Genomic DNA, 23,224 nt, shown 5'->3' on the forward strand with positions numbered 1-23,224 from the left:
TATAATACAGTTACATAAAAAAATTAGACCACCCTTGTTTTCTTCAATTTCTCGTTCATTTTAATGCCTGGTACAACTAAAGGTACATTTGTTTGGACAAATATAATGATAACAACAAAAATGGCTCATTAGAGTTTAATTTCAGAGCTGATATCTATCCATTTTCCATGGTTTTCTTGATAATAACCAAAATCACTTCAGCTTTTACGTCAATATCTGTGGCATTGTACTGACAGAAACAGCACTTTTAGGCATTCCATGTTTTCTGTCTGTTTTAGTCACATGATACACACAGGAGTTAGTACTTGATTGTATAACCATTGTTTTTGGTGACTTCTGATGGTCTAATAATTGTTTCTGTGACTGTATAAAGGTTATTTCTCTTAACATAAGACACAAAATAGTAAATCATAATAAGTAAACCATACCCAGACAGCTTTGGAAATAACCACTCTGTTAAAAGTTATTAATTGTCATAAACATGACTTGAAAGCCCATCAGGGTTCCTTACCCCTTTTGAAGTGAAATGAAGCAAAAATCTGGTAGAAAAATATTTGCAAGTTTAATGACAACAGTGTTTGTTTGTTTTTTTAATTAAAAACAAAAACATATTTCTCAATGACAAGTAACATACATTTAGAAAGATCATTTATTATTTCTATTGAAAATCACATTATTTCCAAAGCTGTAAGTGGGGATTTAATATGAAAACCTTTTCTCAAGGGAAGAAAATGCTTGAAGACGATGTAAAATGAATGAAAGCCTAAATTATATGACTGATTTTTACATACTTCTAAGAAATACTAACATTTTTTCAGAGGAGCAATAAACGGATGCATAGAATCAGAAAAAAATGCGCTGAGTCAGGACTCCAAGGAGGTGGAGATGTTGGTCACATGACCGGTGCTCCCAGATCACGTGATGCAGCATACTTCCGTGTTTCTGTGTATGCTCCTGTCTGACCATGCTGCACTTTGGAGACTCATTGACACAGTTTTGAGTTGACAGAAGAAAGTGGTGTTGCAACAGTCCATCAAGGAACAAGACGTGAAGACGCACAGACACGGTAAATGTGTTTCCGAGGCTGTTGTTTGGTTTATCTGTGGAAATACGCTAGCTTAGCCTACCTTAGCTTAGCTGCAAAGACAAACAACATAAGGTTAAAGTTCAACAAACTATGTTTTGGACATTTGATTTTTTGGTAGCTTCTTAGCTTAGTAGAGTATTATTTTAGACATGTCTTGGTTGGGTTTGTGCTATATGAATCAAAAACTAAATGTTAGCTGACATTGTGAATGTAGTGAGGGTCATGTGCTATATATAGTTTAATTTTTGCAGGTGTGTGTTTTAAGTACAAGTAAAATTTCTGCACGAAAACATAAACATTAGATTATTATCAGCAAAATGTAGATCAAGAAAAAAAGTAGTCAAAAGTAGAAAAAATCAATTCATTTAGAGGTTTGTGGTTTTCACTGGACACAAAGGCGAAGAAAGTTGTATATGACAAGTAACCGAGCTTAAAAAGTACAATATTGGCCTCTGACATGCAGTGGAGTGGAAGTATAATGCTATATAAAATCAAAGTGTGTTTTTTTAAAGTAAATTCAGTCACTTGTATGAAGACAGTCACTCAGATTAGTATCATCAGCTTGAAATTAATCGGTTTGTACAAGGGATGTAACGATTACCGGTACAACAATAAGCCGTGGTAAAATTCCCGACGGTTAGTATTACCGTTTAAATTGTATTTATCATAATAATTGTTTGATTACCGCGCTTTGAAAACTCACAGTACTGCTCATTTCCAAGAGAAGCAGAAGCATGCCAGTTCGCACTGTTTGGCCTGTGGAAACACGGCTGAAGGCACCTGCATGGAGAGCACTGCAGAGATTCAGGGACAGCATGGTCCTGCACAGACCTGGTCCGAGAGAGAGAGAGAGAGACAGAAAGAAGTAGAGCCCTATAAAGAGAATTACAACATGCTTTGATGTCGCCGCTCCGGTGATCACAGGCTTCATGTTACTGGCTGACGTTCTGTGACGCGGTGCTCTCTTTGGCTGAAGTTTTGTGACGTTGCGCTCCCATTGGCTGACGTTCTGTGACGCTGCGCTCCCATTGGCTGCTGTTCTGTGACGCTGCGCTCCCATTGGCTGACGTTTTGTGACGCTGCGCTCCCACTGGCTGACGTTCTGTGACGCTGCGCTCCCGTTGGCTGAAGTTTTGTGACGCTGCGCTCCCATTGGCTGCTGTTCTGTGACGCTGCGCTCCCATTGGCTGACGTTCTGTGACGCTGCGCTCCCATTGGCTGCTGTTCTGTGATGCTGCGGTCCCATTGGCTGCTGTTCTGTGACGCTGCGCTCCCATTGGCTGATGTTCTGTGACGCTGCGCTCCCATTGGCTGCTGTTCTGTGACGCTGCGCTCCCATTGGCTGCTGTTCTGTGACGCTGCGCTCCCACTGGCTGATGTTCTGTGATGCTGCGCTCCCATTGGCTGACATTTTGTGACACTGCGCTCCCATTGGTTGACTTTCTTTGACACTGCGCTCTCATTGGCTTCCGTTCTGTGACGCTGCGCTCTTATTGGTTGACGTTCTATGACGCTGCGCTCTCATTGGCTGCCGTTCTGTGACGCTACAGTCTCATTGGCTGCCGTTTTGTGACGCTGCGCTCTCATTAGCTGCCGTTCTGTGACGCTGGGCTTTCATTGGCTGATGGTCTGTGACGATGCACCCTCATTGGCGAGATCAACAGTTGTATTTCTTATCTGTGCTGGTCCATATACTGACACATGTATATTCAGCTGTGGCCTTAAACAATTATGATCACGTCTGAGTGTTTTTGAAGTTTAAGTTGAGTGTATTGACTTGTTATGCTGTAAATAAATCGTTGTGTTTTTAATAATTAAAGTTATCTGACTATGAGACTAGAGTACCTTTGTGTCAGCCCTGATTTCCAGTTGTATACAAACTGTGTGAGTTAACATGAAGCTGTGTTTAACAGACATGAACAGTGAAAACTTCACCCTGAGTGAGAAGATCGTGTCATCTTCCTACATCCGACAAGGATGTCAAGCTCGTCGCAGCCACGAGCAGCTCATCCGACACTTGCTGGAGCAGGTAAAGTCAACATCTGCTTTCAGATTGAGTCAACATCACTGTGGTCAGTGTAAACACATTGACTTACCATGATGTATCTGTTGTAGGGTAAGTGTCCAGAGGAAGGATGGAGTGAAAGCACCATCGAGCTCTTCCTGAATGAGCTGGCTGTGATGGACAGTAATAACTTCTTGGGAAACTGTGGCGTGGGGGAAAGGGAAGGCAGGGTGGCATCCAGCCTTGTAGCACGACGACATTACAGGTTTGACATGACTGCAGCTTCCTGATATTTAAAGTAACCACTAACAAGCTTGTTTTTTGCGTTTTGTTTTTGTTTATTTTGTAAATACGTTTGATTTTTAGAAAAAGAAACGAAAGAACTATCCCTCATTTTGGAGGGATACACTACATCATGGCATTTTACTTGTACAGTGTACAGTTATCCCCAAAGTACAGAGGTCCATTTCCCTCAGGTGGTTTGTTTTGTTTTTTTATTTTGTGTCTTAATTGTGATGAAACACATCAGTGTCGGTCATAATGCAGATAAGTCTGGATTTTTTAGGTAAAAACATCTGAACATTCCTTCTCCTGTTTTAAAGTCTTTTTGGCCTTAATATAATCGAAAGTACACACCACCTGTCCATCACCTGAAGTCCAACAAACCTCACAAACAACATTTTTCAGCAGGAAAGCTGAATGTGACTTTGCAGTAATTATCAGAATCATGCAGCAGGTGGAGTTGCACTTTAAATGGCCTTACACGGCATAATTTTTGAAAAAATCTACTTATGGGAATATTTACTGCATTTCCCAGTATGACCACTGGTTATATTTATATGCACCATGTATTCCATTTTTTTCCTTCATTCTAAACAAGATAAAATCCCAGTCATTCTTTTTCTTTTTTTCTGTTTATTACTGTTTAAAAATCCCCCTCATGATGTCAAAAAGCATTCGACCTTTTATGTGCTGTTTGTTTTTGTAGGGATTTAGTCATTTTATTACCACACATGCACATATTCCATCAAAACAATGTCTCTCCTGATACTATTGTGCAGATGTACTGTCATAGTACCCTGCACTTAGCGCTACCTAGGATTCAGCTAACCCCAGATAACTTTTACCCCTATTCCAGAATGATAGTGGATGAATTAGAATGCGATGCATATTCTGAATATGTTGTATATCTCCGAACAACCCTCACAAAACTGGATTAATATCAGCATATCCCATGTTTCTTGGTTTTAAAAAGGCCTTATTCAAAATATCCAGTTTACCTGACACCTGTAAAATTCAAAATAATGATATAATTTGAATGATAATGGAATAATAGTTTGCGTGTAAAGAAGGAAATACTGACCATTTTACCACACAATCCAGGCTCTACTTTGCATAATATGTTTAACAGTTACTATTGTTTTTCGAAGGTTGATTCATGGAATCGGTCGTTCAGGAGATATCGCTGCTATTCAGCCCAAAGCAGCAGGATCCAGCCTCCTGAACAAGCTGACAAACTCAGTTGTGTTGGATATCTTAAAGCTCTCAGGTGTGTACAATTTATTGGAATAGCTTTATTTCACACTTCATAAGACCATACAATATACCTTTCGAAGGATATCTATCTATCTATCTATCTATCTATCTATCTATCTATCTATCTATCTATCTATCTATCTATCTATAAATCTATCTATCTATCTATCTATAAATCTATCTATAAATGACAACATGGTTCTACCACAAATGTATTGATGTGTGTTTCATATCATTGCACATATGAGAATTTATGCAATTTATACACCATTAATGTTTATTTATTTACAGTAAATTAGAGACAATACTGCACTAATATCAGACTCATTTAGGCAAATTAGATTTTCCGTTGAACTGTAAAAAAAAAAAAAAAAACCCTCCTTTATATAATACATTTTTCACATTTTTTTGATAGTATGATTCAGTTGTTTTTAACACTTTGTAACATAACAATTAATCTCATCATATTTTGTTTTGAGAGAAAATTTTATGTTCAATTTGTTGCCATTACTATTTATTTTTAATTCTTGTTTTCCCCACTTTGCTTTGTATACAATAAAACCTAACTCGCTGTCCATTTTTAATACCCCTTGGCTAAATATAGCGTAAGATTCTGTTGAAAGTTACCACCCAATAATTTAGATTAGATTGTCTTTGTGTAAATTTATCTCAGTGCATTCTTTAGATAATGCGATTACGTCACTGAATGGACAGACAGATGGACCAGCTCCACAAAGTCCAACAACGCCCTTTGATTGTACAATAAAATAGAGGGGACTTTAGTAATAAAGTACTGAGCTTTTAAGAATTGGCAGACTCACAAGAGACGTAAAGAAGAACGGTCAATATCAATCAAACTTATTTATGTCTGTATTTATTCTCTTCAATCTTTCAGTCGACCTTCCCTGCCCATTAGACACTTTTTGAACTTTTTAAGCTTCCAACTTCCACAAAGAACAGATGGTTTTTAGTAAAAGTATAAACAAATCTCTGTGAGTAAAATCAACAAAGTGACCTTTAAATGAGTGCGTAACGTTTCCTCTCAATGACAGGTGTACGGAGTGCGGCGAGTTGCTTTGTAGTTCCCATGGCAACGGGAATGAGCTTGACTCTGTGCTTCCTGACCCTCCGCCATCGGAGACCCAAGGCACGCTACATCATCTGGCCTCGCATTGACCAGAAGTCCTGTTTCAAGGCCATGATCACAGCAGGTGATAATGTGACTTTCATATCTGTTGAGGCATTGACTGCTCTGCAATTTGCGATATACCAAATAGAAAATGTAAATATGTCATGATGGAATAAGTATCCTCATGTTTATTTGCAGCTTTTGTATTAATCTAACCTTTTTGGTGCCCTTTTTCACTTCAGTTCCTGGCAGCACACACAGCCCTGAGCTAAAACTGCCTTGTATGCAATTGTTTTGCCAGGTTTTGAGCCTGTGGTGGTGGAGAACGTTCTTGAAGGTGATGAGTTGCGGACAGATTTGGAAGCAGTTGAGCGCAAGATTTGTGAGCTTGGAGCAGACAACATCCTCTGTGTTCACTCGACAACGTCATGCTTTGCCCCAAGGGTCCCAGACAGGTAGTATTATCGATGAAATTTGTGTAACATTTGGATGGATTTGTGTTTTCCAAATGTCACAGTTTGGTGTTTATTTACCAGCGCTGTTTTTAAGTTGCTCACAGTACTTTCATACAGTTTGTTCACTCTTAGTTTATACAGGGTGACACAAAAAAACGGGAACTTTTTAACAATCCAATAAAACCAAGAGTGATGGAAGAAAAATATTTTATTCATAGTAATTGAAACCTTAAAACATGCCATTTAAGAAACAATGATGGAATTTTCATTTTTTAAAATTACTTCCTGTAGATGGCGTCCTCCTGTACAAATGCATTCTTGAAATCTGCTGTTGAGATTCCTCATCGACCGCTGCAACATCTCAGCTGGGATACTGTGAATTTCATCCCGAATTATCTGTTTTAACTCATCCAGAGTTCTTGGTCGAGTCGTGTACACTTTACTCTTGAGATAGCCCCACAAGAAAAAAATCACAAACGGACAAATCTGGCGATCTAGGGGGCCAGGGAACATTACCGAATCTTGAGATCACACGGTTACCGAACAATTCTCGCACAGCCTCCAATGATTGCCATGCAGTGTGTGATGTCGCTCCATCCTGTTGGAACCAGGTTTCTTGAACGTGTGGAAAATTGTTCAATTCAGGTGTAACGAAGGATTGTAACATCTCCACGTAACGATTCGCAGTGACAGTGACTGAGATCCCCTGTTCATTTTCAAAAAATCCAAGGTTACTAAAATGGGGGTGTGTTTACTTGCTCAAGGTCACTGTCTCGCAGTGCTGCCACTTGCTCATGTCTGCCAATACACACTTCAAAAATTCCCGTTTTTTTGGGTCACCCTGTGTTAAAAAAAATATTGTTCGATGTTTTAAAGGGGCCATATTTTGCTAAACCCACTTTTATTAGTCTTTCGTACATTTATTTGTGTATTTGTGGACCCTAATAGTTCAAAAAATTTGAAATTGAACCCTCCAGGTGCTGCAAAGTTATCTTTATATTCATTCCGACAAAAATCGAGTGGATTTCTACAACCCGTTTTAATTCCTTCTTAATTTGTTACGTTTTAAAACTCGTTACATCACGACATTTGTACATATAAGGTCAAGATTTCCGAGAACATTTCTCCACGTACGACATAATTGTCAGCAGCAGTGGTTGTAGACCATACTGAAAATATGTCCAAACTTGGAGCCGATTACCTAAAATGTTCAATTGTTGGTTGAACAGGACAGAACAGCACAGCCAACAACCTGGAGGGAGCGGAGCCTGAAGTGGCACATTTGCATTTAAAGGGCCAGCGCTCAAAACAACCTTTGTGGTGTCAATACTCAAAAATAAGGTTGAAGATGGACCTGTGGAGTTGAATTAATGAAGAATTCAGAACCAAGCATAGCATTTACCACAGGGAAATGTTTTAAAATGCATAATTCCATTTAAAAAAGCAAAATATTCCACCTTTAATATTTAATCACTGAAGTTGTTTGGAGACAAAGTGCAACTTACAGATTAATTTTGTAATTTAGAGTAAAAATTCTCAGTTTGCAGTTCATAAAAACCATGTGTATTTTCGAAAACTGTCAAATTACATCACAAGAGACACAACCTGTGCACAGGAAACAAACAGGCCAGTAAACCACTCTGAAGTTGACGTCATTTCATTCTGAACAGCACACATCGACCGCTCCACACTGAATTATCAGTTCACCGTCCCAGCAGAGCCCTCCGATCGTCCACTCAGATGGTTTTGAATGTCCACGGGTCCCGATATAAACATTGGGGTGATCGTGCATTTGCTGTTGCCGCTCCTGACTTGCGAGTCCTCACTGACCTCTCCCTGTTCAAGTCCAGGTTAAAGACGTACCTGTTTCGACTGGCTATTAACCCTTAGCACTGAGACACGATTAAGTTTTAAATCTGCGGTCTCTTCTATCATGCTGTGTTATGTCTTATTTTTTTTATTCATTTTTATAGTATTTGATTAAACTGTTTTTATCTTATAATTTAATCATGCTTTCAGATGGAAAGCACTTTGGTCTTCTTTATGTTGTTGTAAAGTGCTATGTAAATAAACTTTGATTGATTGAATTAAGATAAAAGTTCACTGTACATGAGTCATGTTTTACGTCTATAACACTCCTCAGATAATAATGCACTTTGACATTAGATTTCAACAGAGACACAGAAAAACATACTTTCACACTGTCACTATAATATCACACCAGTGAAAATTCGTGGAGGCAGGAGTGAGTAGAGGCTGAAGACTGGGCTGTGGTTTTGTTTTAGTTCAGGTCTCGGTTTGTTTTGGGCTGTGATGGATCATTAGCAGACCACCTCCCTCCCTCCCTCCCTCCCTCTTTGTCTAACCTCCTTCCGCATCATAATACAGTGTAGGGTTACTATGGGAGCTACACATTACTTTTTACCGGAGTATAAATAGTTTTGCCAGTAACAGACAATCGATTCTGGTTCTGGTTCAGTGTCATATGTGATGGAAAAATTTACCAGTGTTCAGCTGTTCTCACATCATAACTCATTTCTATTCTTATTACAGTTGTTTCTCCTTCGCCTCATCTGCTCTGAATTTGATGCTGTGAGGCTGCCATCACTTTCTGATTTTATATTTATATGATAAAAATTACTATTATCCATATACTTGTGTGCATTAGCTTGAGTGAATCCCTTATTTCATGCCATGCTACATATATACAATAAATATTTCTCCATTCGCAGTTGTTGCTCTGCAAGTTGCACTTTTAAGTACTTGGATTGAGTGTTGTTTGAAGTAGAACTGTGTCTCTGAAACTGTATTGTCTTGTCTTGACAGGCTTGAAGAATTGGCCACTATTTGTGCCAAACATAGCATTCCTCATATAGTCAACAACGCATACGGTGTTCAGTCATCCAAATGCATGCACCTCATACAACAGGTAGGTTTTCACTATAATCATGTAGATTGAGTCACACTTCCTGTTACTGTTCCTGGAACTGATGCTATGTTAACCCATAAAGACCCAAACAGCCACTGGCAACCAAAAGCATCTACTGATCTAAAATGTCTAATAACTTCTGAACCACTAAACCTATCAGTATATTGAATTAATTAAAGTAAAATACAGTTTATCATCTTTTCATGGTCATCAAATATGACCCATTTGGACGTTCAGACGCTCCATAGTGAACATGGAAACACCGTCGTCCTCTGCAACATTGATTCACCAGTCAAACCCATGGAGTTGGATCAGTGACAGTGGATGGAAACACTGGGTTTATGTTCAGTTAATTATATATTTTTGCTGAAAAAGTAACTTTTTCTTCAGTTTTCTCTGTTTCTGATATAATAACTCTCAACTTTAATCTGAGCTTTTATGGACATCTACATGATCGGTAAATGAAATATAGGAAAATTCATGATTTATACTGAAAAAATGCAATAGAAAGAGAATAATATTACAATAAATGGTGATAAATCACTTAAGAAAGGTTAATTAGAGAGGAAAAAATCCTTTGGTAACTGCCACAAAAGTAGTACTGGGTCTTTATGGGTTAATCACAGTAATATTTTGTGGATATATGTTTCGATTTCGTCAGGGTGCTCGTGTTGGAAGAATTGACACCTTCGTTCAGAGCTTGGACAAGAACTTCATGGTTCCAGTAGGTGGCGCCATAATTGCAGGCTTTGATGAGTCCTTCATTCAAGAGATAAGCAAAATGTACCCAGGTGATTATTATTAGTTTAATCATTTGTTTTACTGGAAGATGCAGGAAGTGCGAGTGGTGTGTTTTTGTCTGTAGTTTCAATGCAAACCCCTATTAGTGTGAAATACTGACTGAGCTTTTTTAACATTCTGGGAAATGTTTATTCCCATCATACTCTTATCTGATATCATCACGATTCTATATGCAGACCGGTAAATATATCCATATTAAATTGTGTTGTTTTAGTTGTATAAGCTGTAACACAGGACAGAAAGCCACACTCAGGCTTAGTATAAATTACAGGTTAATTGCAGAAGTGCATTGTTTATTTTGGTTTTGAGCATAGAGTGATTTCCAGGATCCAGTTTCAAATTGGAGTTAAAATACAGAGTTTAAGAGCATGAACAGAACCGAGCCGTTACATGAACAAACAGAAGCACTAATAAACCACAGAAGCAGTTATTGTGAATTAAGTAATTGCGATCAGAGTTATACATTTTTGTATTTTCTGTTTATTTTACTTTTGAGCCAGTGAAACAAAAAAATACTCATTGTATAAAAAAAAAAATTGTGTACTTTTTTCCATGTCTTTGAATCAACATAAATTCAGTCACATTAAACGTATAACAGAGTGAACAGATATCTGCCAGTACCATCAGCAAAATGACATATTAAGCCGTATGTGATGGTAAATGCAGCAAAATTATTAGGTTTGACTTTTAAAATCTAAAAACATATTCTTGCCCACCTTGTAGATTCTATTGCTGGAAATATGTTATACACACTATATTTATACATCAAATATATCATGCTTTAGAGTCTACGAGGAGGACAAGATGTTCGATTTTAAGGCAAACAAAGAAGGTTTACATTGCTTTGTAAATGTAAAAATTGTAATACTTTAATATTGGTAGTTTGGTAGAGACTAATGGGGATCCTTAAATAAAGAAATACATTACATGCTGAAGTGAATGTAACATCCCAACTGATCACCTAAACATGTCTTATTTACAAATATTTGTTATTATGATCATAAGTATGTGATCATAAGTAAGTGTTGCTTAAATGGATTTCCTTTCCAGTTGAGTAAATCATGCCACTATTAATTCAAAAGAGTTCCACTCTTAGTATTAAAAACATTATCAGGCTAAAAGGGATCCATTTTGGAGATGCTTGATATTACTGTTTTGCTTCAGCAACTGAGTCATGCATCACTGAACATGGTCCAAATGATTTTCTAGACATAATTATGCATTTTACTGAGATACCGGACACACCTATTTATAAAATAAATCCAAAGTGGGCAAAACAGATAGGATACCAGAACATGTCCTTTTGTTTTTAATGCTGTTGGATATTTCAGTTGTATCTTGTTACAGGGACTGAGAAATGTGTTTGTACATTGTAATATATCATGATACTCTTGATAAAACAACAAAGCTACTTGTTCCTTAAAACTTTGCACAGTATTTGTAAGAAACAAATAAGATAAATGATATTGTCTAAAGCAAGTCGGATGCTGTGACCAAACTGTGATGTGATGAAATCTGAGCAAAGTAATAGTAAGTAGTAGCAAGAGTTTCATATTTTCATTTGTGTTCCAAATCATCTTCATTCACACACTGACAGAAATCGACCTTCACTTGAACAGTTAAAGCAGTAGACCTGCTTGTTTTACTGTTGTGGAAAAGGCAAAAAGATGTTTAGTTACACGTAGTATTTAACATTTGTAGGCATGATGCTGTATGTGTAGTTTGTTAACAAAGTCACCACTCTGACCCTGCTTATTTGTCCAGGTCGAGCCTCTGCCTCACCTTCCCTCGACGTCCTCATTACACTTCTCACTCTGGGAACCAGCGGATATAAGAAGCTCCTGTCCGAGAGAAAGGTGAGAACACATCACCTTATGAGGGCAAATATAGTTCCACATGTACTTCAGGTAAAGGGTGTCATCTGCTGGATGTTCTCTGATGGTATCATGATAACAGATTAGATTAGGTTGATGAATCCGTGTATCATTCGTTCTTTTCATATTCAATTGAAAATCCACAACCGGGAAAACGAAAAAAATGACTCATTATTTGATTTTTGATGTGCAAATCAAAAATCAACCAAAAAACGAGTTGTTTCTCATTCTTTCGATTGTATGTACAAATATAAAATCGGAAATAAGCAAATGGACCAAACGTGAGGTTTCGTGTTGACATTTTTTTTTTTTTTTAAATCAAAATGTTTTTGTTTTCCAGAACATAGTGGACAGGTGTTCAGTTGTTACAGACAAGTTGTATGAAAAGATGTGTGTCAACATCTTAGCACCTTAAGACAAAGAAGAGGAATACTAAAGAGAAATGAAATAGAAAATAAACAAAAACCAAAAATAATCCCCAGTGACTGCCAGTCATAACAATGACGTATGAAGCTAGAGTGGTAAGTTAGGATAATGTCAAATGTTCATAAAGCCTGAAACATGTTTAAAAAGGGCCCCCACGCCTTCTGGAACTTTCCATCGGAATGCTGAAGTGAATACCTGACTTTCTGGAGCTTCAGGCAGGACATGATATCTATCAACCATTCTGTATGAGTCATGTTGACATTTTATCCGATTTGGTATGACCCAGAAGTTGCTGACTTCTTCGTGTGTTGAGCCGAATAATTGTGGGTTTGCTAGCATTCTGCCTAAGGCATTCTGTGGCAATGGAGAATTTTGTGTTATTCAGAGGCAGCAAATGCGTAACTCTCAAGGAGGACGACATGACAACTGAAAAAATCGGCAGGATCTTCCAGGTATTGTTGTTTTGTCTAATACAAAACAACATGGTAGCCAATCAAAGTAGAAGCCACTTCGTGTAGCACACAAAGAAGTCAGTAACTTCCGGGTCATAACAAATCGAATATTAAAAATTTCAACATGAAACCTGACATTTGGTCCATTTGCTTATTTCCATTTTTTTCCCCATTCTTTGCTTATTTGGAAAAGCATGTCATACAAAACTTCCCTTTCGGGTACAATTCAATATCCGCACATCAAATTTGAACAAAGATGCTAATCAAAGATTTTTAGTCGAATATAGAACACATTTTTTAAAAAAAAGAAAAAAAAGTGGGCGGGAGGAGAGGGCTTACTCCGTTACTTCATCAACAAGATAAAACACACTAAGGTGTGTATGTTTACATTAACCTAAACAGAAACGTATATCATATAGTAAATGTTTTCACATAACCAATGTATTCAGTTCACATCAATTTTTTTTTTACGTAGTTTTACATAGTTTGCTTATTACCTCCACCAAAGAGGTTTTCATCAGGGTTTGTTTGTGTGTCTGTCTGTTAGAAGATGACTCAAAAAGGTATGGACAGATTTGGATGAAATTTTCAGGAAATATTGATACTGACACAAGGAATAAATTATTAAATTGGGTGGTGATCGGGGAGGGGGGGGATTTTTTTGTTTGTCTGTCTGTTAGTAAGATGACTCAAAAAGTTATGGACAGATTTTGATTAAATTTTCAGGAAATGTGGATACTGACACAACAAACGAATGATTTGATGATGATTTGATTTGTACATGAATAATGAAATAACAAGTCATTTCTTCGTGTTCCGATTGTGGATTCTCAATTGAATATGAAAAGAACAAATGATACGCGGATTATGATGAATACCCGGCAGGAATGCTGGGCCTGAAAATGTGTCCGAGCATGTTTTCCTATTTGCTGTGTCAACGTCTTTCTCCTGAATACAGAAAGAGAACGCTTGCATAACCTGCTTTGGATGGCAGAACCTCTCATGTTATGCCTGTGTACGAGCCCTTTGCTGTACCTGGAGTCTGACTAAGAAACGGAATGTACATTGTGGAGGGGAGGAGCGAGGCAGAAAGGAATCAAATTGATCCAGAAGTTTTTGGAAAAACATACCCTGGAGCCTCACTGCTGCTCACAATGCAGCATCCTCTGCCTCAAATGGTAGGCACTGCAGCATTCTCACACCTCTGAACTGCTGTACCATAAATGCACTGCAAATGTACCGAGCTCTGTCTGCCTCTGTCGATGCTAAGGCAGCAGGAGGATTTTGAGGCACTGCTTTAATCTTAAAAGAAATGCGAGATACCGTATGAGTAAAATGCTTTTAGGAGAATTTGTGAAATCATATATTGGAAATGGTTTGCTCACATCTAAAAATGACACTCTTACGGGATGGCATACAACACCCAATATGCTTTTAGTGTAAAACCTGCTCCATAACAGAAGGATACATCTAGGAAGTTCCTCTGGCCTCTCACATGACCCACTGCCATCAAGGTTTATCGATTTCTCTTCGGTCCACGTTATGCATATTTAATGTACAGGACCAGTTTTCTGTGGAGTCTGCAAAAATGGAGTGATTCCCTCATACACACACACACACACACACACACACACACACACACACACACACACACACACACATATATATATGCACATACACTAGGGTCAAGAGCTTTAAATAATTCAGACATTTCATTGCTCGAGATTCATTTACAGCCTCGTGTTACCATTTTTGAAACTGTCTACATATTGAAAAGCACCAGCCGATGGTGTGTGTGTTTTTTAGTAAGTATGGGGTTTACACACACCCACGTATTGTCTGCAGAGTCGTAGCCTCCCGCTCCCTCCACCGCTCGCACCCCTCCCCTGTCCTCCAGGAATAAGAAAGTCCGTCTTTGTTATTAGAGAACAAGGGTCACTTAGAGACACTTGACATCATTGAAAGGCTGTTTGTGTTTGACTCATGACAGAAAATATTTGCCTCCTTGATGCTTTCAAACCGGGAAAGTATGAGTCAGCAGAGTAGGCAGTACACATACACACACCCAGCGTTGCAGAGAGCAGCCCTTTTTTTTTTTAATGTGTAATACTTCACAGGGGAATCTGGCGCCAGTTTCCACGAAGGCAACGAAAAACGCTGCGAGTTGTTTTTGAGCGGCTTCCACGCCTGTTCTGTTCTTATCACATCTTATTCTGTCTGATTTCTGCATCTAAAATCACGCAATTTAAGAAAAAAATGACTTGATGTTAAAGTCCTGCTTCTTCTTTACTGCCTCTCTAATTGATCCCAGAGGAGGATGTGTGATGCTGGCAAAAATCCTGACAGGGATGGGGATAGAAGTGGACACAGTTTGTGCTGAAGTCTTGGAAGAAGCTCTCCCTCAGGCAGGGGAAATGGGCAAGGAGAAGGGAGGGGTTCGGTCACGGCCCTGGCCCGGTTGCAGGAAGATTTGCTTGATGAGCACTAAACCAAGGCTGCTGCTGCTAAAATAAGGCTGTGGCAGCATGTGAAAGGAGCATTGTGTTGCTATTTATAGTTCTTTTGTATGCGTACACTTCCTCTAATTCTGTCGCTCTGCATCTTCTCTGTGTCTGAATGACCTGCAGGAGATTTATTCATTCCTGGCCGAGGAGCTGAAAAGTCTGGCCTCTGCACACGGGGAGAGACTGCTTCACACCCCACACAACCCTATTTCATTGGGTAAGCACAATCTACTGGCCGGCAAGTGTGTACTAAGTACGGATAGGAATCACACAATATGGTACTGTCACGATACATCGCCCTCGGTAACGGTAGTGAGACCAACCATGAGTAACAGACGGAAAAAGTACTCCTAAAGGGGCAAACAGCTGAAATGATGTATTATTAGTCACTGCATAGTGGTGTCATTTTCACAGAACCTCACAACTGAAATGAAACAATGAGGAAGAAATGTATTTGAGGCAACTTGTTGTGTGTTTTATTTGTTTTGGGAATAGTAGATCAAAGTTCAAATTTTTTGCGACTTTTTAAAAATATTTTTTCCCGTTTACTTATAATGGGTGAAATTTCAAATGTCTGTAGCAGCAAAACTATTGGTGGAATTCATACCAAATTTGGTTTATAGATTGCCAGGGACCCAGCATAGATGTCATTACAGTTTGGGAAAAGTAAGTCAAAGTTGAGATTTTTTATGATTTTTTTTTTTTTTTTTTTTTTTTTACATCTGTTTTTTTTTTTTTTTCCCATTTACTTATAATGATTGACATTTCACATGCCTGTAGCAGCAAAACTATTGGTTGAATTGATACCAAATTAGGTTTATAGATTGCCAGTGATCCAGAATAGATGTAGTTACACTTTAGGAAAAGTAGGTCAAAGTTCAAATTTTTAATGAATTTTTCAAATCTTTTTTCTCCTCCCATTTACTTATAATGGGCGAAATTTCAAGTGTCTAAAAAAACATCAATTTTGTTTCAATTTACTTCAAACTTGGCACATATATAGAGGCAGTCGATATGCTGACATCAGCCCACACATAGACATGATGACATCAGCTGGATAGATGCCAAAATAAACTACAGAACGTGCATGGGGCGGGGTTTGTTGTGCCTGGCACCACTTGTTACACTTTTTTTGGCAGAGCAGTGTATATTCCTGTATTCTCAACCTACTCCTATATGTATTTTTTGTAATAAGTTGCATTGCTTTACAACACTGCAGTAAATAATTGTGTGTTTATGTGTTGGGTGTGGTTTCTCTCTCCTCCAGCCATGTCTCTGGACCGTCTCCAAAATGAGAGCGACAAGGCAGTGACACAACTGGGCTCCATGTTGTTCACCAGGCAGGTGTCGGGAGCCAGGTATGAAAACACAGCCGCAGTCTGGACGTTGCATAGGGGTGTGTTACCGTGTGAGACAAAGACACAGAGGATGAGTCGACATATCACAAAGTCAAAAGGGGGTTTGTCCGTATCATCAAAAATGAGAGCAGTAAGATGAAAGAAAAAAGAAAAACGCTGGCCGGTGGAAATCAGCAATCAGGCAGATGGAGCTGCCGAATAGGGTGGAGCGGAAAGTACTTTAGATGATTAGACCATCCATTCTATCATATCAGGGCCGCCTCCTAATTTAACAGGATGTTTCCATTACCGTCGGCAGAGTGATGTTGTTTCCACCAGGACAACAGACCAAAACTCTGCCTCTGTTTTGACAGCCATCTTCCCACTCCCACCAGTCATTGCTGCATTTGTGCAGAATTTAAAGAAAGATTTAGTTTCCCCTTTTTTTTGGTCCCTGCAGTAGTTTTCAACAGAGCACAAGAAACCATGTAAATATTTCAGATCTCCCCAGTGAAGGAATTATTTAGGCCATTTTGTCTGGGTTGTTGAGATTTTTATGTAGTTAAACCACTCCACCTTGCTTTCCTGCCTCTCCTGCTTTCTTCCAAAAGACTGTTTTCCAAGGTCAGATAGTGGAGCTTGCTTAAATCTTGTATCCTTGTAGCATACATAATGAGGGTCATGCTTTAGTGCTGCGCATTAGTCTGTTTTATCTGATGAGGCTCTTATGAAGGAAAGTCAACTTGTAAATTAATTAAGAATAATTGCAAAGTTTGCAGTGTTTTTGTAGTTTCTAAAAACAGAAATGCACAGAGGTTTAAGTCTTATTGTAATGTGTTTTTCTCCCATAATGGTCTCTCTCATGCACACCATCCTAATAGCCTGCCAGTAACTGATTTCACATTAAAATGAATCTAAAGTGTGCTGACAGAGCTGAAACCCTGCCAGAATTCTGAGGTGTAACATATTGTTTACAGCATTTCCGAGTGTGACACTTAGAAACCAGTTAGTTTCCTCTTCCACTAGTTTCCCCTAAAATCCTCTGAATCACCATAAGTCTGCAGTGTGTTGTTACTGCGGCTGATAATGCAGCACTGCCTCATCCTACTCATCTCTGCTCTTACACTCAAGCCCATCTGAAGTAGTTTGCTTTGGGCAATGATGCTTTTATGTTTGCAAAAAAAACAGAACAAAGTTGGTACTTCTTGTCAGGATCTTTAAACGTTGCTTGACACATTAAATATATGCTTTTAAAGTTCCTGACATTTGTGCTTTAGGGAAAATACTGGGGTCCCTTTTGAAAATAGTATGGCTGAGTTAACAATGTTGTAACAATGAAATGAATATTTATGGGGCGACAAGATCCTGAACACCAAGTTGTTCCCATACGCTGTCTGTATGTGTCAAAAGAGACAATTGCACAGCATTTTAAGCACCAGTGTAGTCCATTTATCATATTAACTAAACATGCTGTTCTCTTTTGTTTTTTTGAGAGATGATCAAATAGTAGATTTCTTGGGAATGGACTGCAATAGAATAGAATCAGTTTTTTAAACATTGATTCACCACTAAAACACATGGAGCTGGATCAATGACAGTGAATGGAGATACTTGTTAAATCCATAACTGAGGTGCAATTAGTAATCATCCTAAAGATCTCCTCTGTGGGGACTCAACTGCTCTATTGTGTCACTCGACCTGACAACAGTTCACACTGCTGTGGAAAAGAGAAAATTCTTTTCCAAGTTTCTACGTCATCTGTTTTTACATTTCGCCTGTTAGTTTGGACTGAGAGGAGAAAGCAGCACAAAGAAGGTGTGTTAATTCTGGTGTGTTTTTTTTTTCCTCCATATTATGACTTCTCTACCTTTTCAAAGGAGCAATATTTTGCTTTTTTAAATGGAATTATGCATTTTAAAACATTTCCCTGTGGTCTTCATGAACTGTAAATGCTATACTTGGTTCTGAATTCTCCATTAATTCAACTCCACAGGTCCATCTTCAACCCTATTTCTGAGTAATGACACCAGAAAGGTCATTTTGAGCGCTGACCCTTTAAATGCAAATGAGCCACTTCACACCCCACCCCCTCCAGGTTGTTGACTGTGCTTTCTGTCCTGTTCAGCCAATTGTGTTCATTAATACAACCAACAACTGAACATTTTAGATAATCAGCTTGAAGTTTGGACAGATTTTCAGAAAGAACTACAACCGCTGCTGCTGACAGACAATTATGGTGTACTCGTCGGAAGTCTTGACCTTATATGTGCAAATGTCGTGATGTAACCAGTTGTAAGACGCAACAAATTAAGAAGGAGTTAAAACAGGTTGTAGAAATCCACTCAATTTTTGCCAGAACGAATGTAAACATAGCTTTCCAGCACCTGGAGGGTTCAAATTCAAACTTTATGAACTATTAGGGTCCAAATACACAAATAAATGTACCAAAGACTAATAAAAGTGGGTTTAGCAAAATATGAGCCCTTTAACTCTGGTCCACAGGTACAGTAGGTGAGGCTAATGCATCTTAATACTGGATGCCCACCTACTGTAAAATGACCAAAGAAGAAGTCAGTTTGTTTAGTTACTGTAGGAATATTACAGTGCATAATAGCAACCCATTACCTCTATAGATGTAAATGACTCATTCTAAAGCTAACGCTTACGCATTTTGTGTGGTTATACAGCAGTGGAAAACTATTACAAATGCTGCAGCACATCTGGGTGCTTCTATGAAACTGGTCCTAAAAACAGGACATGGGGGGCTAAAAATTTAAACCAGATGTAGACTAATGTTAAGGAGCCAGTTTGGAAGCACTTTGGGTCTATTTTTAAAAATTAATACTTTCTAAAATAAAAGAGAAACTGTTTTTCAGATAAAACACATTTGTATATTATTTTACATTATATTTAACACAAAAATCTGCATGTAACATAGTCAAAAGGACACAAAAATTACATGCTACTATTTTTTCCACTATCTTTTTATTCTCTCACAGGTACATTTTGGGAATCGAACTAATTATGCAAGGCAGAGTGTTTAACAAAAATGACTGCTGTTGCAAAATCATGTGCAATTTAAATGCATTTAAATGGGCATGTTCCACATGTAACGCAAGTGGACACAATGGGCTACATACAAAACCTGGAATGAGACTTAGATTCATGAAAAACCTGCACGTCTGGATTGGAAAAACCACAAGGATCATCAAATTTAACACAGTGTCTTTATTTATAGTGCTATATCAGACCATTTACAGCCATTTTTTTCAGATCCAATGCACTGACACTTAGGTAGCTTTACCTGTCCCAATTTTGGTCCTATTTTTGGCTCCAATATTTTATTAAAAATTCATTTATTCTGGGATGGCTCAGAGCAAGAGTATAATTTTTTTGCATTTATCTGAGGTCATCATTAGGTACATCCTGGGGGGAAATATGTTTAAATTTCTCCATTATTATTGGGTCTAAAAAAAGCTGGCAAAGTGCCACGTACCAAAATGTACCCAATTTCATAGAAGCACACATATCTCCTGTTAAATCCCTACACCTTTCAGTTTATAAAGCTGTTCTAAGCGGACACAGGGCATGAGTGTGAGCAGGGCATTGCTTTTCTGTTTGCATAGTTTATTTTTACAGTGTCATATACAAACACTAAGGTCCTATTACACCCCCCCCCATGTTTCTAGGGTCATACCACTGGGAAAAGAGCAGACCATCAGCGGACACACATTCCGTGGCTTCATGTCGCACTCGGAGACCTACCCCTGCCCCTACCTCAACGCTGCCTCAGCTGTGGGCATCACTCGCGAAGATGTGACACTATGCATAAAAAGACTTGACAAGTGCCTCAAGACCCTGAGGAAAGAAGGAAACGCAGCTAAAAGTAGTTCTCCTGTGCCTCCTTTGAGCCAAGAGGACTCCACCGGAGAATAACTAACCTAAAATAAAGTTTTCATGGGTAATTAAAACACGACTGCAGTGCTTAAAAAGTATGTATGACATTTAAAAGGTTCCTCAGAAGTTGCAGGATGGTCGCTATATGCAAACCGATTTTTGTTTTTTACACTTCTTAGCTCCCAGCACTGTGCACTGACTTGAGGTTCTATGTTTTAATATGTCCCTATGTTACATTATCAGTACAGACAGTGTAATAAGGTCAAGGGCTGAGCTCACAAGCAGCAGCTGGAGAAGAAAGTGTGCAGGTGTTGATTAAAAAAAATAATATTAACTGATGTTATTGATTCATTTCCTCCTCTGTGAAAGTGCACTAATGAGTAAATATTGCAAAAATTGCACACAAGCATATAGAATTCATACCGCTGATCTAAAGTTAGACTGCAAAAGTTCTTTAGCAGAATCCAAAAATGCTTTATTTTACATAGATTATTAAATTTAACTAGTTACACGTCATTTTTCTTAAAGCTATCACAGTGCACTTAATCAATATTCTATAACCTATTGTAGTAAATGTTTCAGATTTGTAACAATATTAGGATGGATGAGGTTTTTCCACTCCCTGATGTCTGAAACGCTGCTTCTTAATGTTGTATGCCTTCTCCAGAATGTTGTAATGTGATGCAAATGCCATTGAACCCCTGTGTATCAGACTAGTCCATTTATATTCAGACTCTGGTTGAAACAATGCTGTATGCCAAATATAGATCACTCCTCTGTTTAGGAAAGGAAATATTCACTATTAAGCTTAGTAGGAGCCTGTACTGTTTGTACCATGAAGAGTTCAGGAGCAGTGGAGTGGTGGATGGCTGCTTTATCAGGGGAACTAAACCTTAATCACACCAGTTTCCTCTGTGTTTGCACATTTCAGAGGTTTTTCTTAGTCTTTTGTCTTATTCCCTCTGGTCTCCAATCTTAATCATTAGAAGGCAGAGCAGGTAGTATTCTGAGGCACAAAAATAGACTCCTGTTAAAGCCTCTCTGACTGATGACTAATCTATATTTCAATACAACATTGTTCATGTTCTTCCTGTTCCCTGCTGTGGATTATCAAGGTTGATTGCTTCTTTAAAAGCTTTGTGCACTCGCAGTAGATGCTGCTGCATATTTAGACAGTAAAGTCGTAAGTAAGTATAGGCTGCCATGTGCGTGGGACCCAGGTGTGCAGAGGAATAGTAACCTATACAGTCAGCACATGTTGGCTGTCAACTGCAGCAAATGCAGGTCGGATAACGTGGAGCAGTAGCAACAGCAAAAGCACAACCAATCTCCTCAGCAGCCTTCGGAAGTGGGCTTGCATCTGAAAGAAAAGGATGCTGTATCAGCAAACTTTCACTGTTCCCAAGCTGTAGTCAACCATTAAAAAAATATAGTGGAAAAACACTGTGTACTGTGGCAGCACTCTGAAAGGCTTAAATGGCTTTTATAGGAGAGAGATGTTCTTAATGATTTGGGTTGTTTTTTCAGCAAGAAGTATGTGGAATTTAGTTAAAATTAAGAAAAATACAGACAGAAATAGTATGATTGCTTTCTTATGACAGGGTACTGTGCTCCAGGAAGCACAAATACAACACTTTGGAGCAAACATGATTATCTTTGTGCTATTTTCTCTTTCAGTTTGCTGTGTTTTTGTCATTTTTGCTGATGTTGCAGAGATTGTGAAGGGAGTCAGTCAGACCCAGTTTTCCTTTTTGTGCTGGCCAGTTAAAGAACCCCCCTATTGATCAAGTATGCTGCAGTATGTAAATCAGAAGAGGCTGCCACTGAGAAACAGAACAATGCACTGCTTAAATTAGAGGTAAAACCAACGACTGTGGTGATTGTGATTGCAGTTTAAGTTTTATTTTTAGGATCTATTCAATTAAATTTGCAGCTTAAATACTGAATTGATTGTTTTACTTAATATGATGAACAAAGATTATATCATCTCTGAAATGTTCCATTTCTTTGCAGGTGTAAAGACAAAGGAGAGTTAAATATCACACAAAACATCAGATCTGTTTCATCATGGTAACATTTTTGGTCATACCACACAGTTCTGATTTAACGTTCAGCCACAGATCATTGTAGCCTTATGGTCCCTTCATACCCATGTCATTCTTTACCTCCTCAAACAGATTGCCTTTTAAAATATTCCTCCTGAACCTGCTCTCCTACATACTCGATCATAAGCCTCAAGTAGTCTAGAGATGTTGCTGGATGATAAATGGCTCTCAGCAGCTGCCAGGTGAACTTCAGAGATGATGAAGTGCCAGAGTGACACAAACAAGGACCATAGATTATGGCAGACTGGCACCAAAAAGGAGTAGAGTTTAAGAAAAAGCTGCAGGGGAGTGGGTAATGATGGCACCACATGAGGGATGATCATATCCTCCAGAAACCTAGAAAAGTACAAGATCATTTTACATTAAATGATTGCCTTTATTTGGAAACAGCATGATGCAACAGTTTTTTCAGATGCATTTTTAAAATTTTTATGGAATGTCTTGCAGTGGACAGTGTTTTTTGTTTTTTTGTTTTTTTTTAGTAAAGCTGTGAAAATCTTGTAGTCTACATAGGACAAAAATGCATTGCTGGGTCTCAGGAGGATATGGAAATATGATTGTATCTCAGGTGAATTAAAAGTAAAAACGTCTGAGCAGCTCTGCATGGACGTCAACAGAGGCGCTGTCCATGGTGCTGCAATTATGCGCCTGTGAATGGAGGAGGGGCTGTGGTTACTGTATATGAAA

General features: G+C 38.4%; 1 protein-coding gene across 1 annotated transcript; it reads left to right on the forward strand.

Moving 5' to 3' along the window:
• Positions 1-925: 925 nt before the first annotated feature.
• On the forward strand, positions 926-22,378 carry sepsecs (Sep (O-phosphoserine) tRNA:Sec (selenocysteine) tRNA synthase). The gene is made up of 12 exons (XM_030162311.1): positions 926-1,066; positions 3,001-3,116; positions 3,203-3,357; positions 4,523-4,641; positions 5,681-5,839; positions 6,059-6,212; positions 9,039-9,141; positions 9,803-9,932; positions 11,707-11,798; positions 15,322-15,415; positions 16,466-16,556; positions 20,225-22,378. Exons 2-12 carry the CDS (start codon positions 3,003-3,005, stop codon positions 20,469-20,471), a joined length of 1,458 nt encoding a protein of 485 aa, XP_030018171.1. The 5' UTR covers positions 926-1,066; positions 3,001-3,002; the 3' UTR covers positions 20,472-22,378.
• Positions 22,379-23,224: the final 846 nt, after the last annotated feature.

This window comes from Sphaeramia orbicularis, chromosome 18 (assembly GCF_902148855.1).
Source record: "Sphaeramia orbicularis chromosome 18, fSphaOr1.1, whole genome shotgun sequence".
In the NCBI taxonomy this organism is placed as follows: domain Eukaryota; kingdom Metazoa; phylum Chordata; class Actinopteri; order Kurtiformes; family Apogonidae; genus Sphaeramia; species Sphaeramia orbicularis.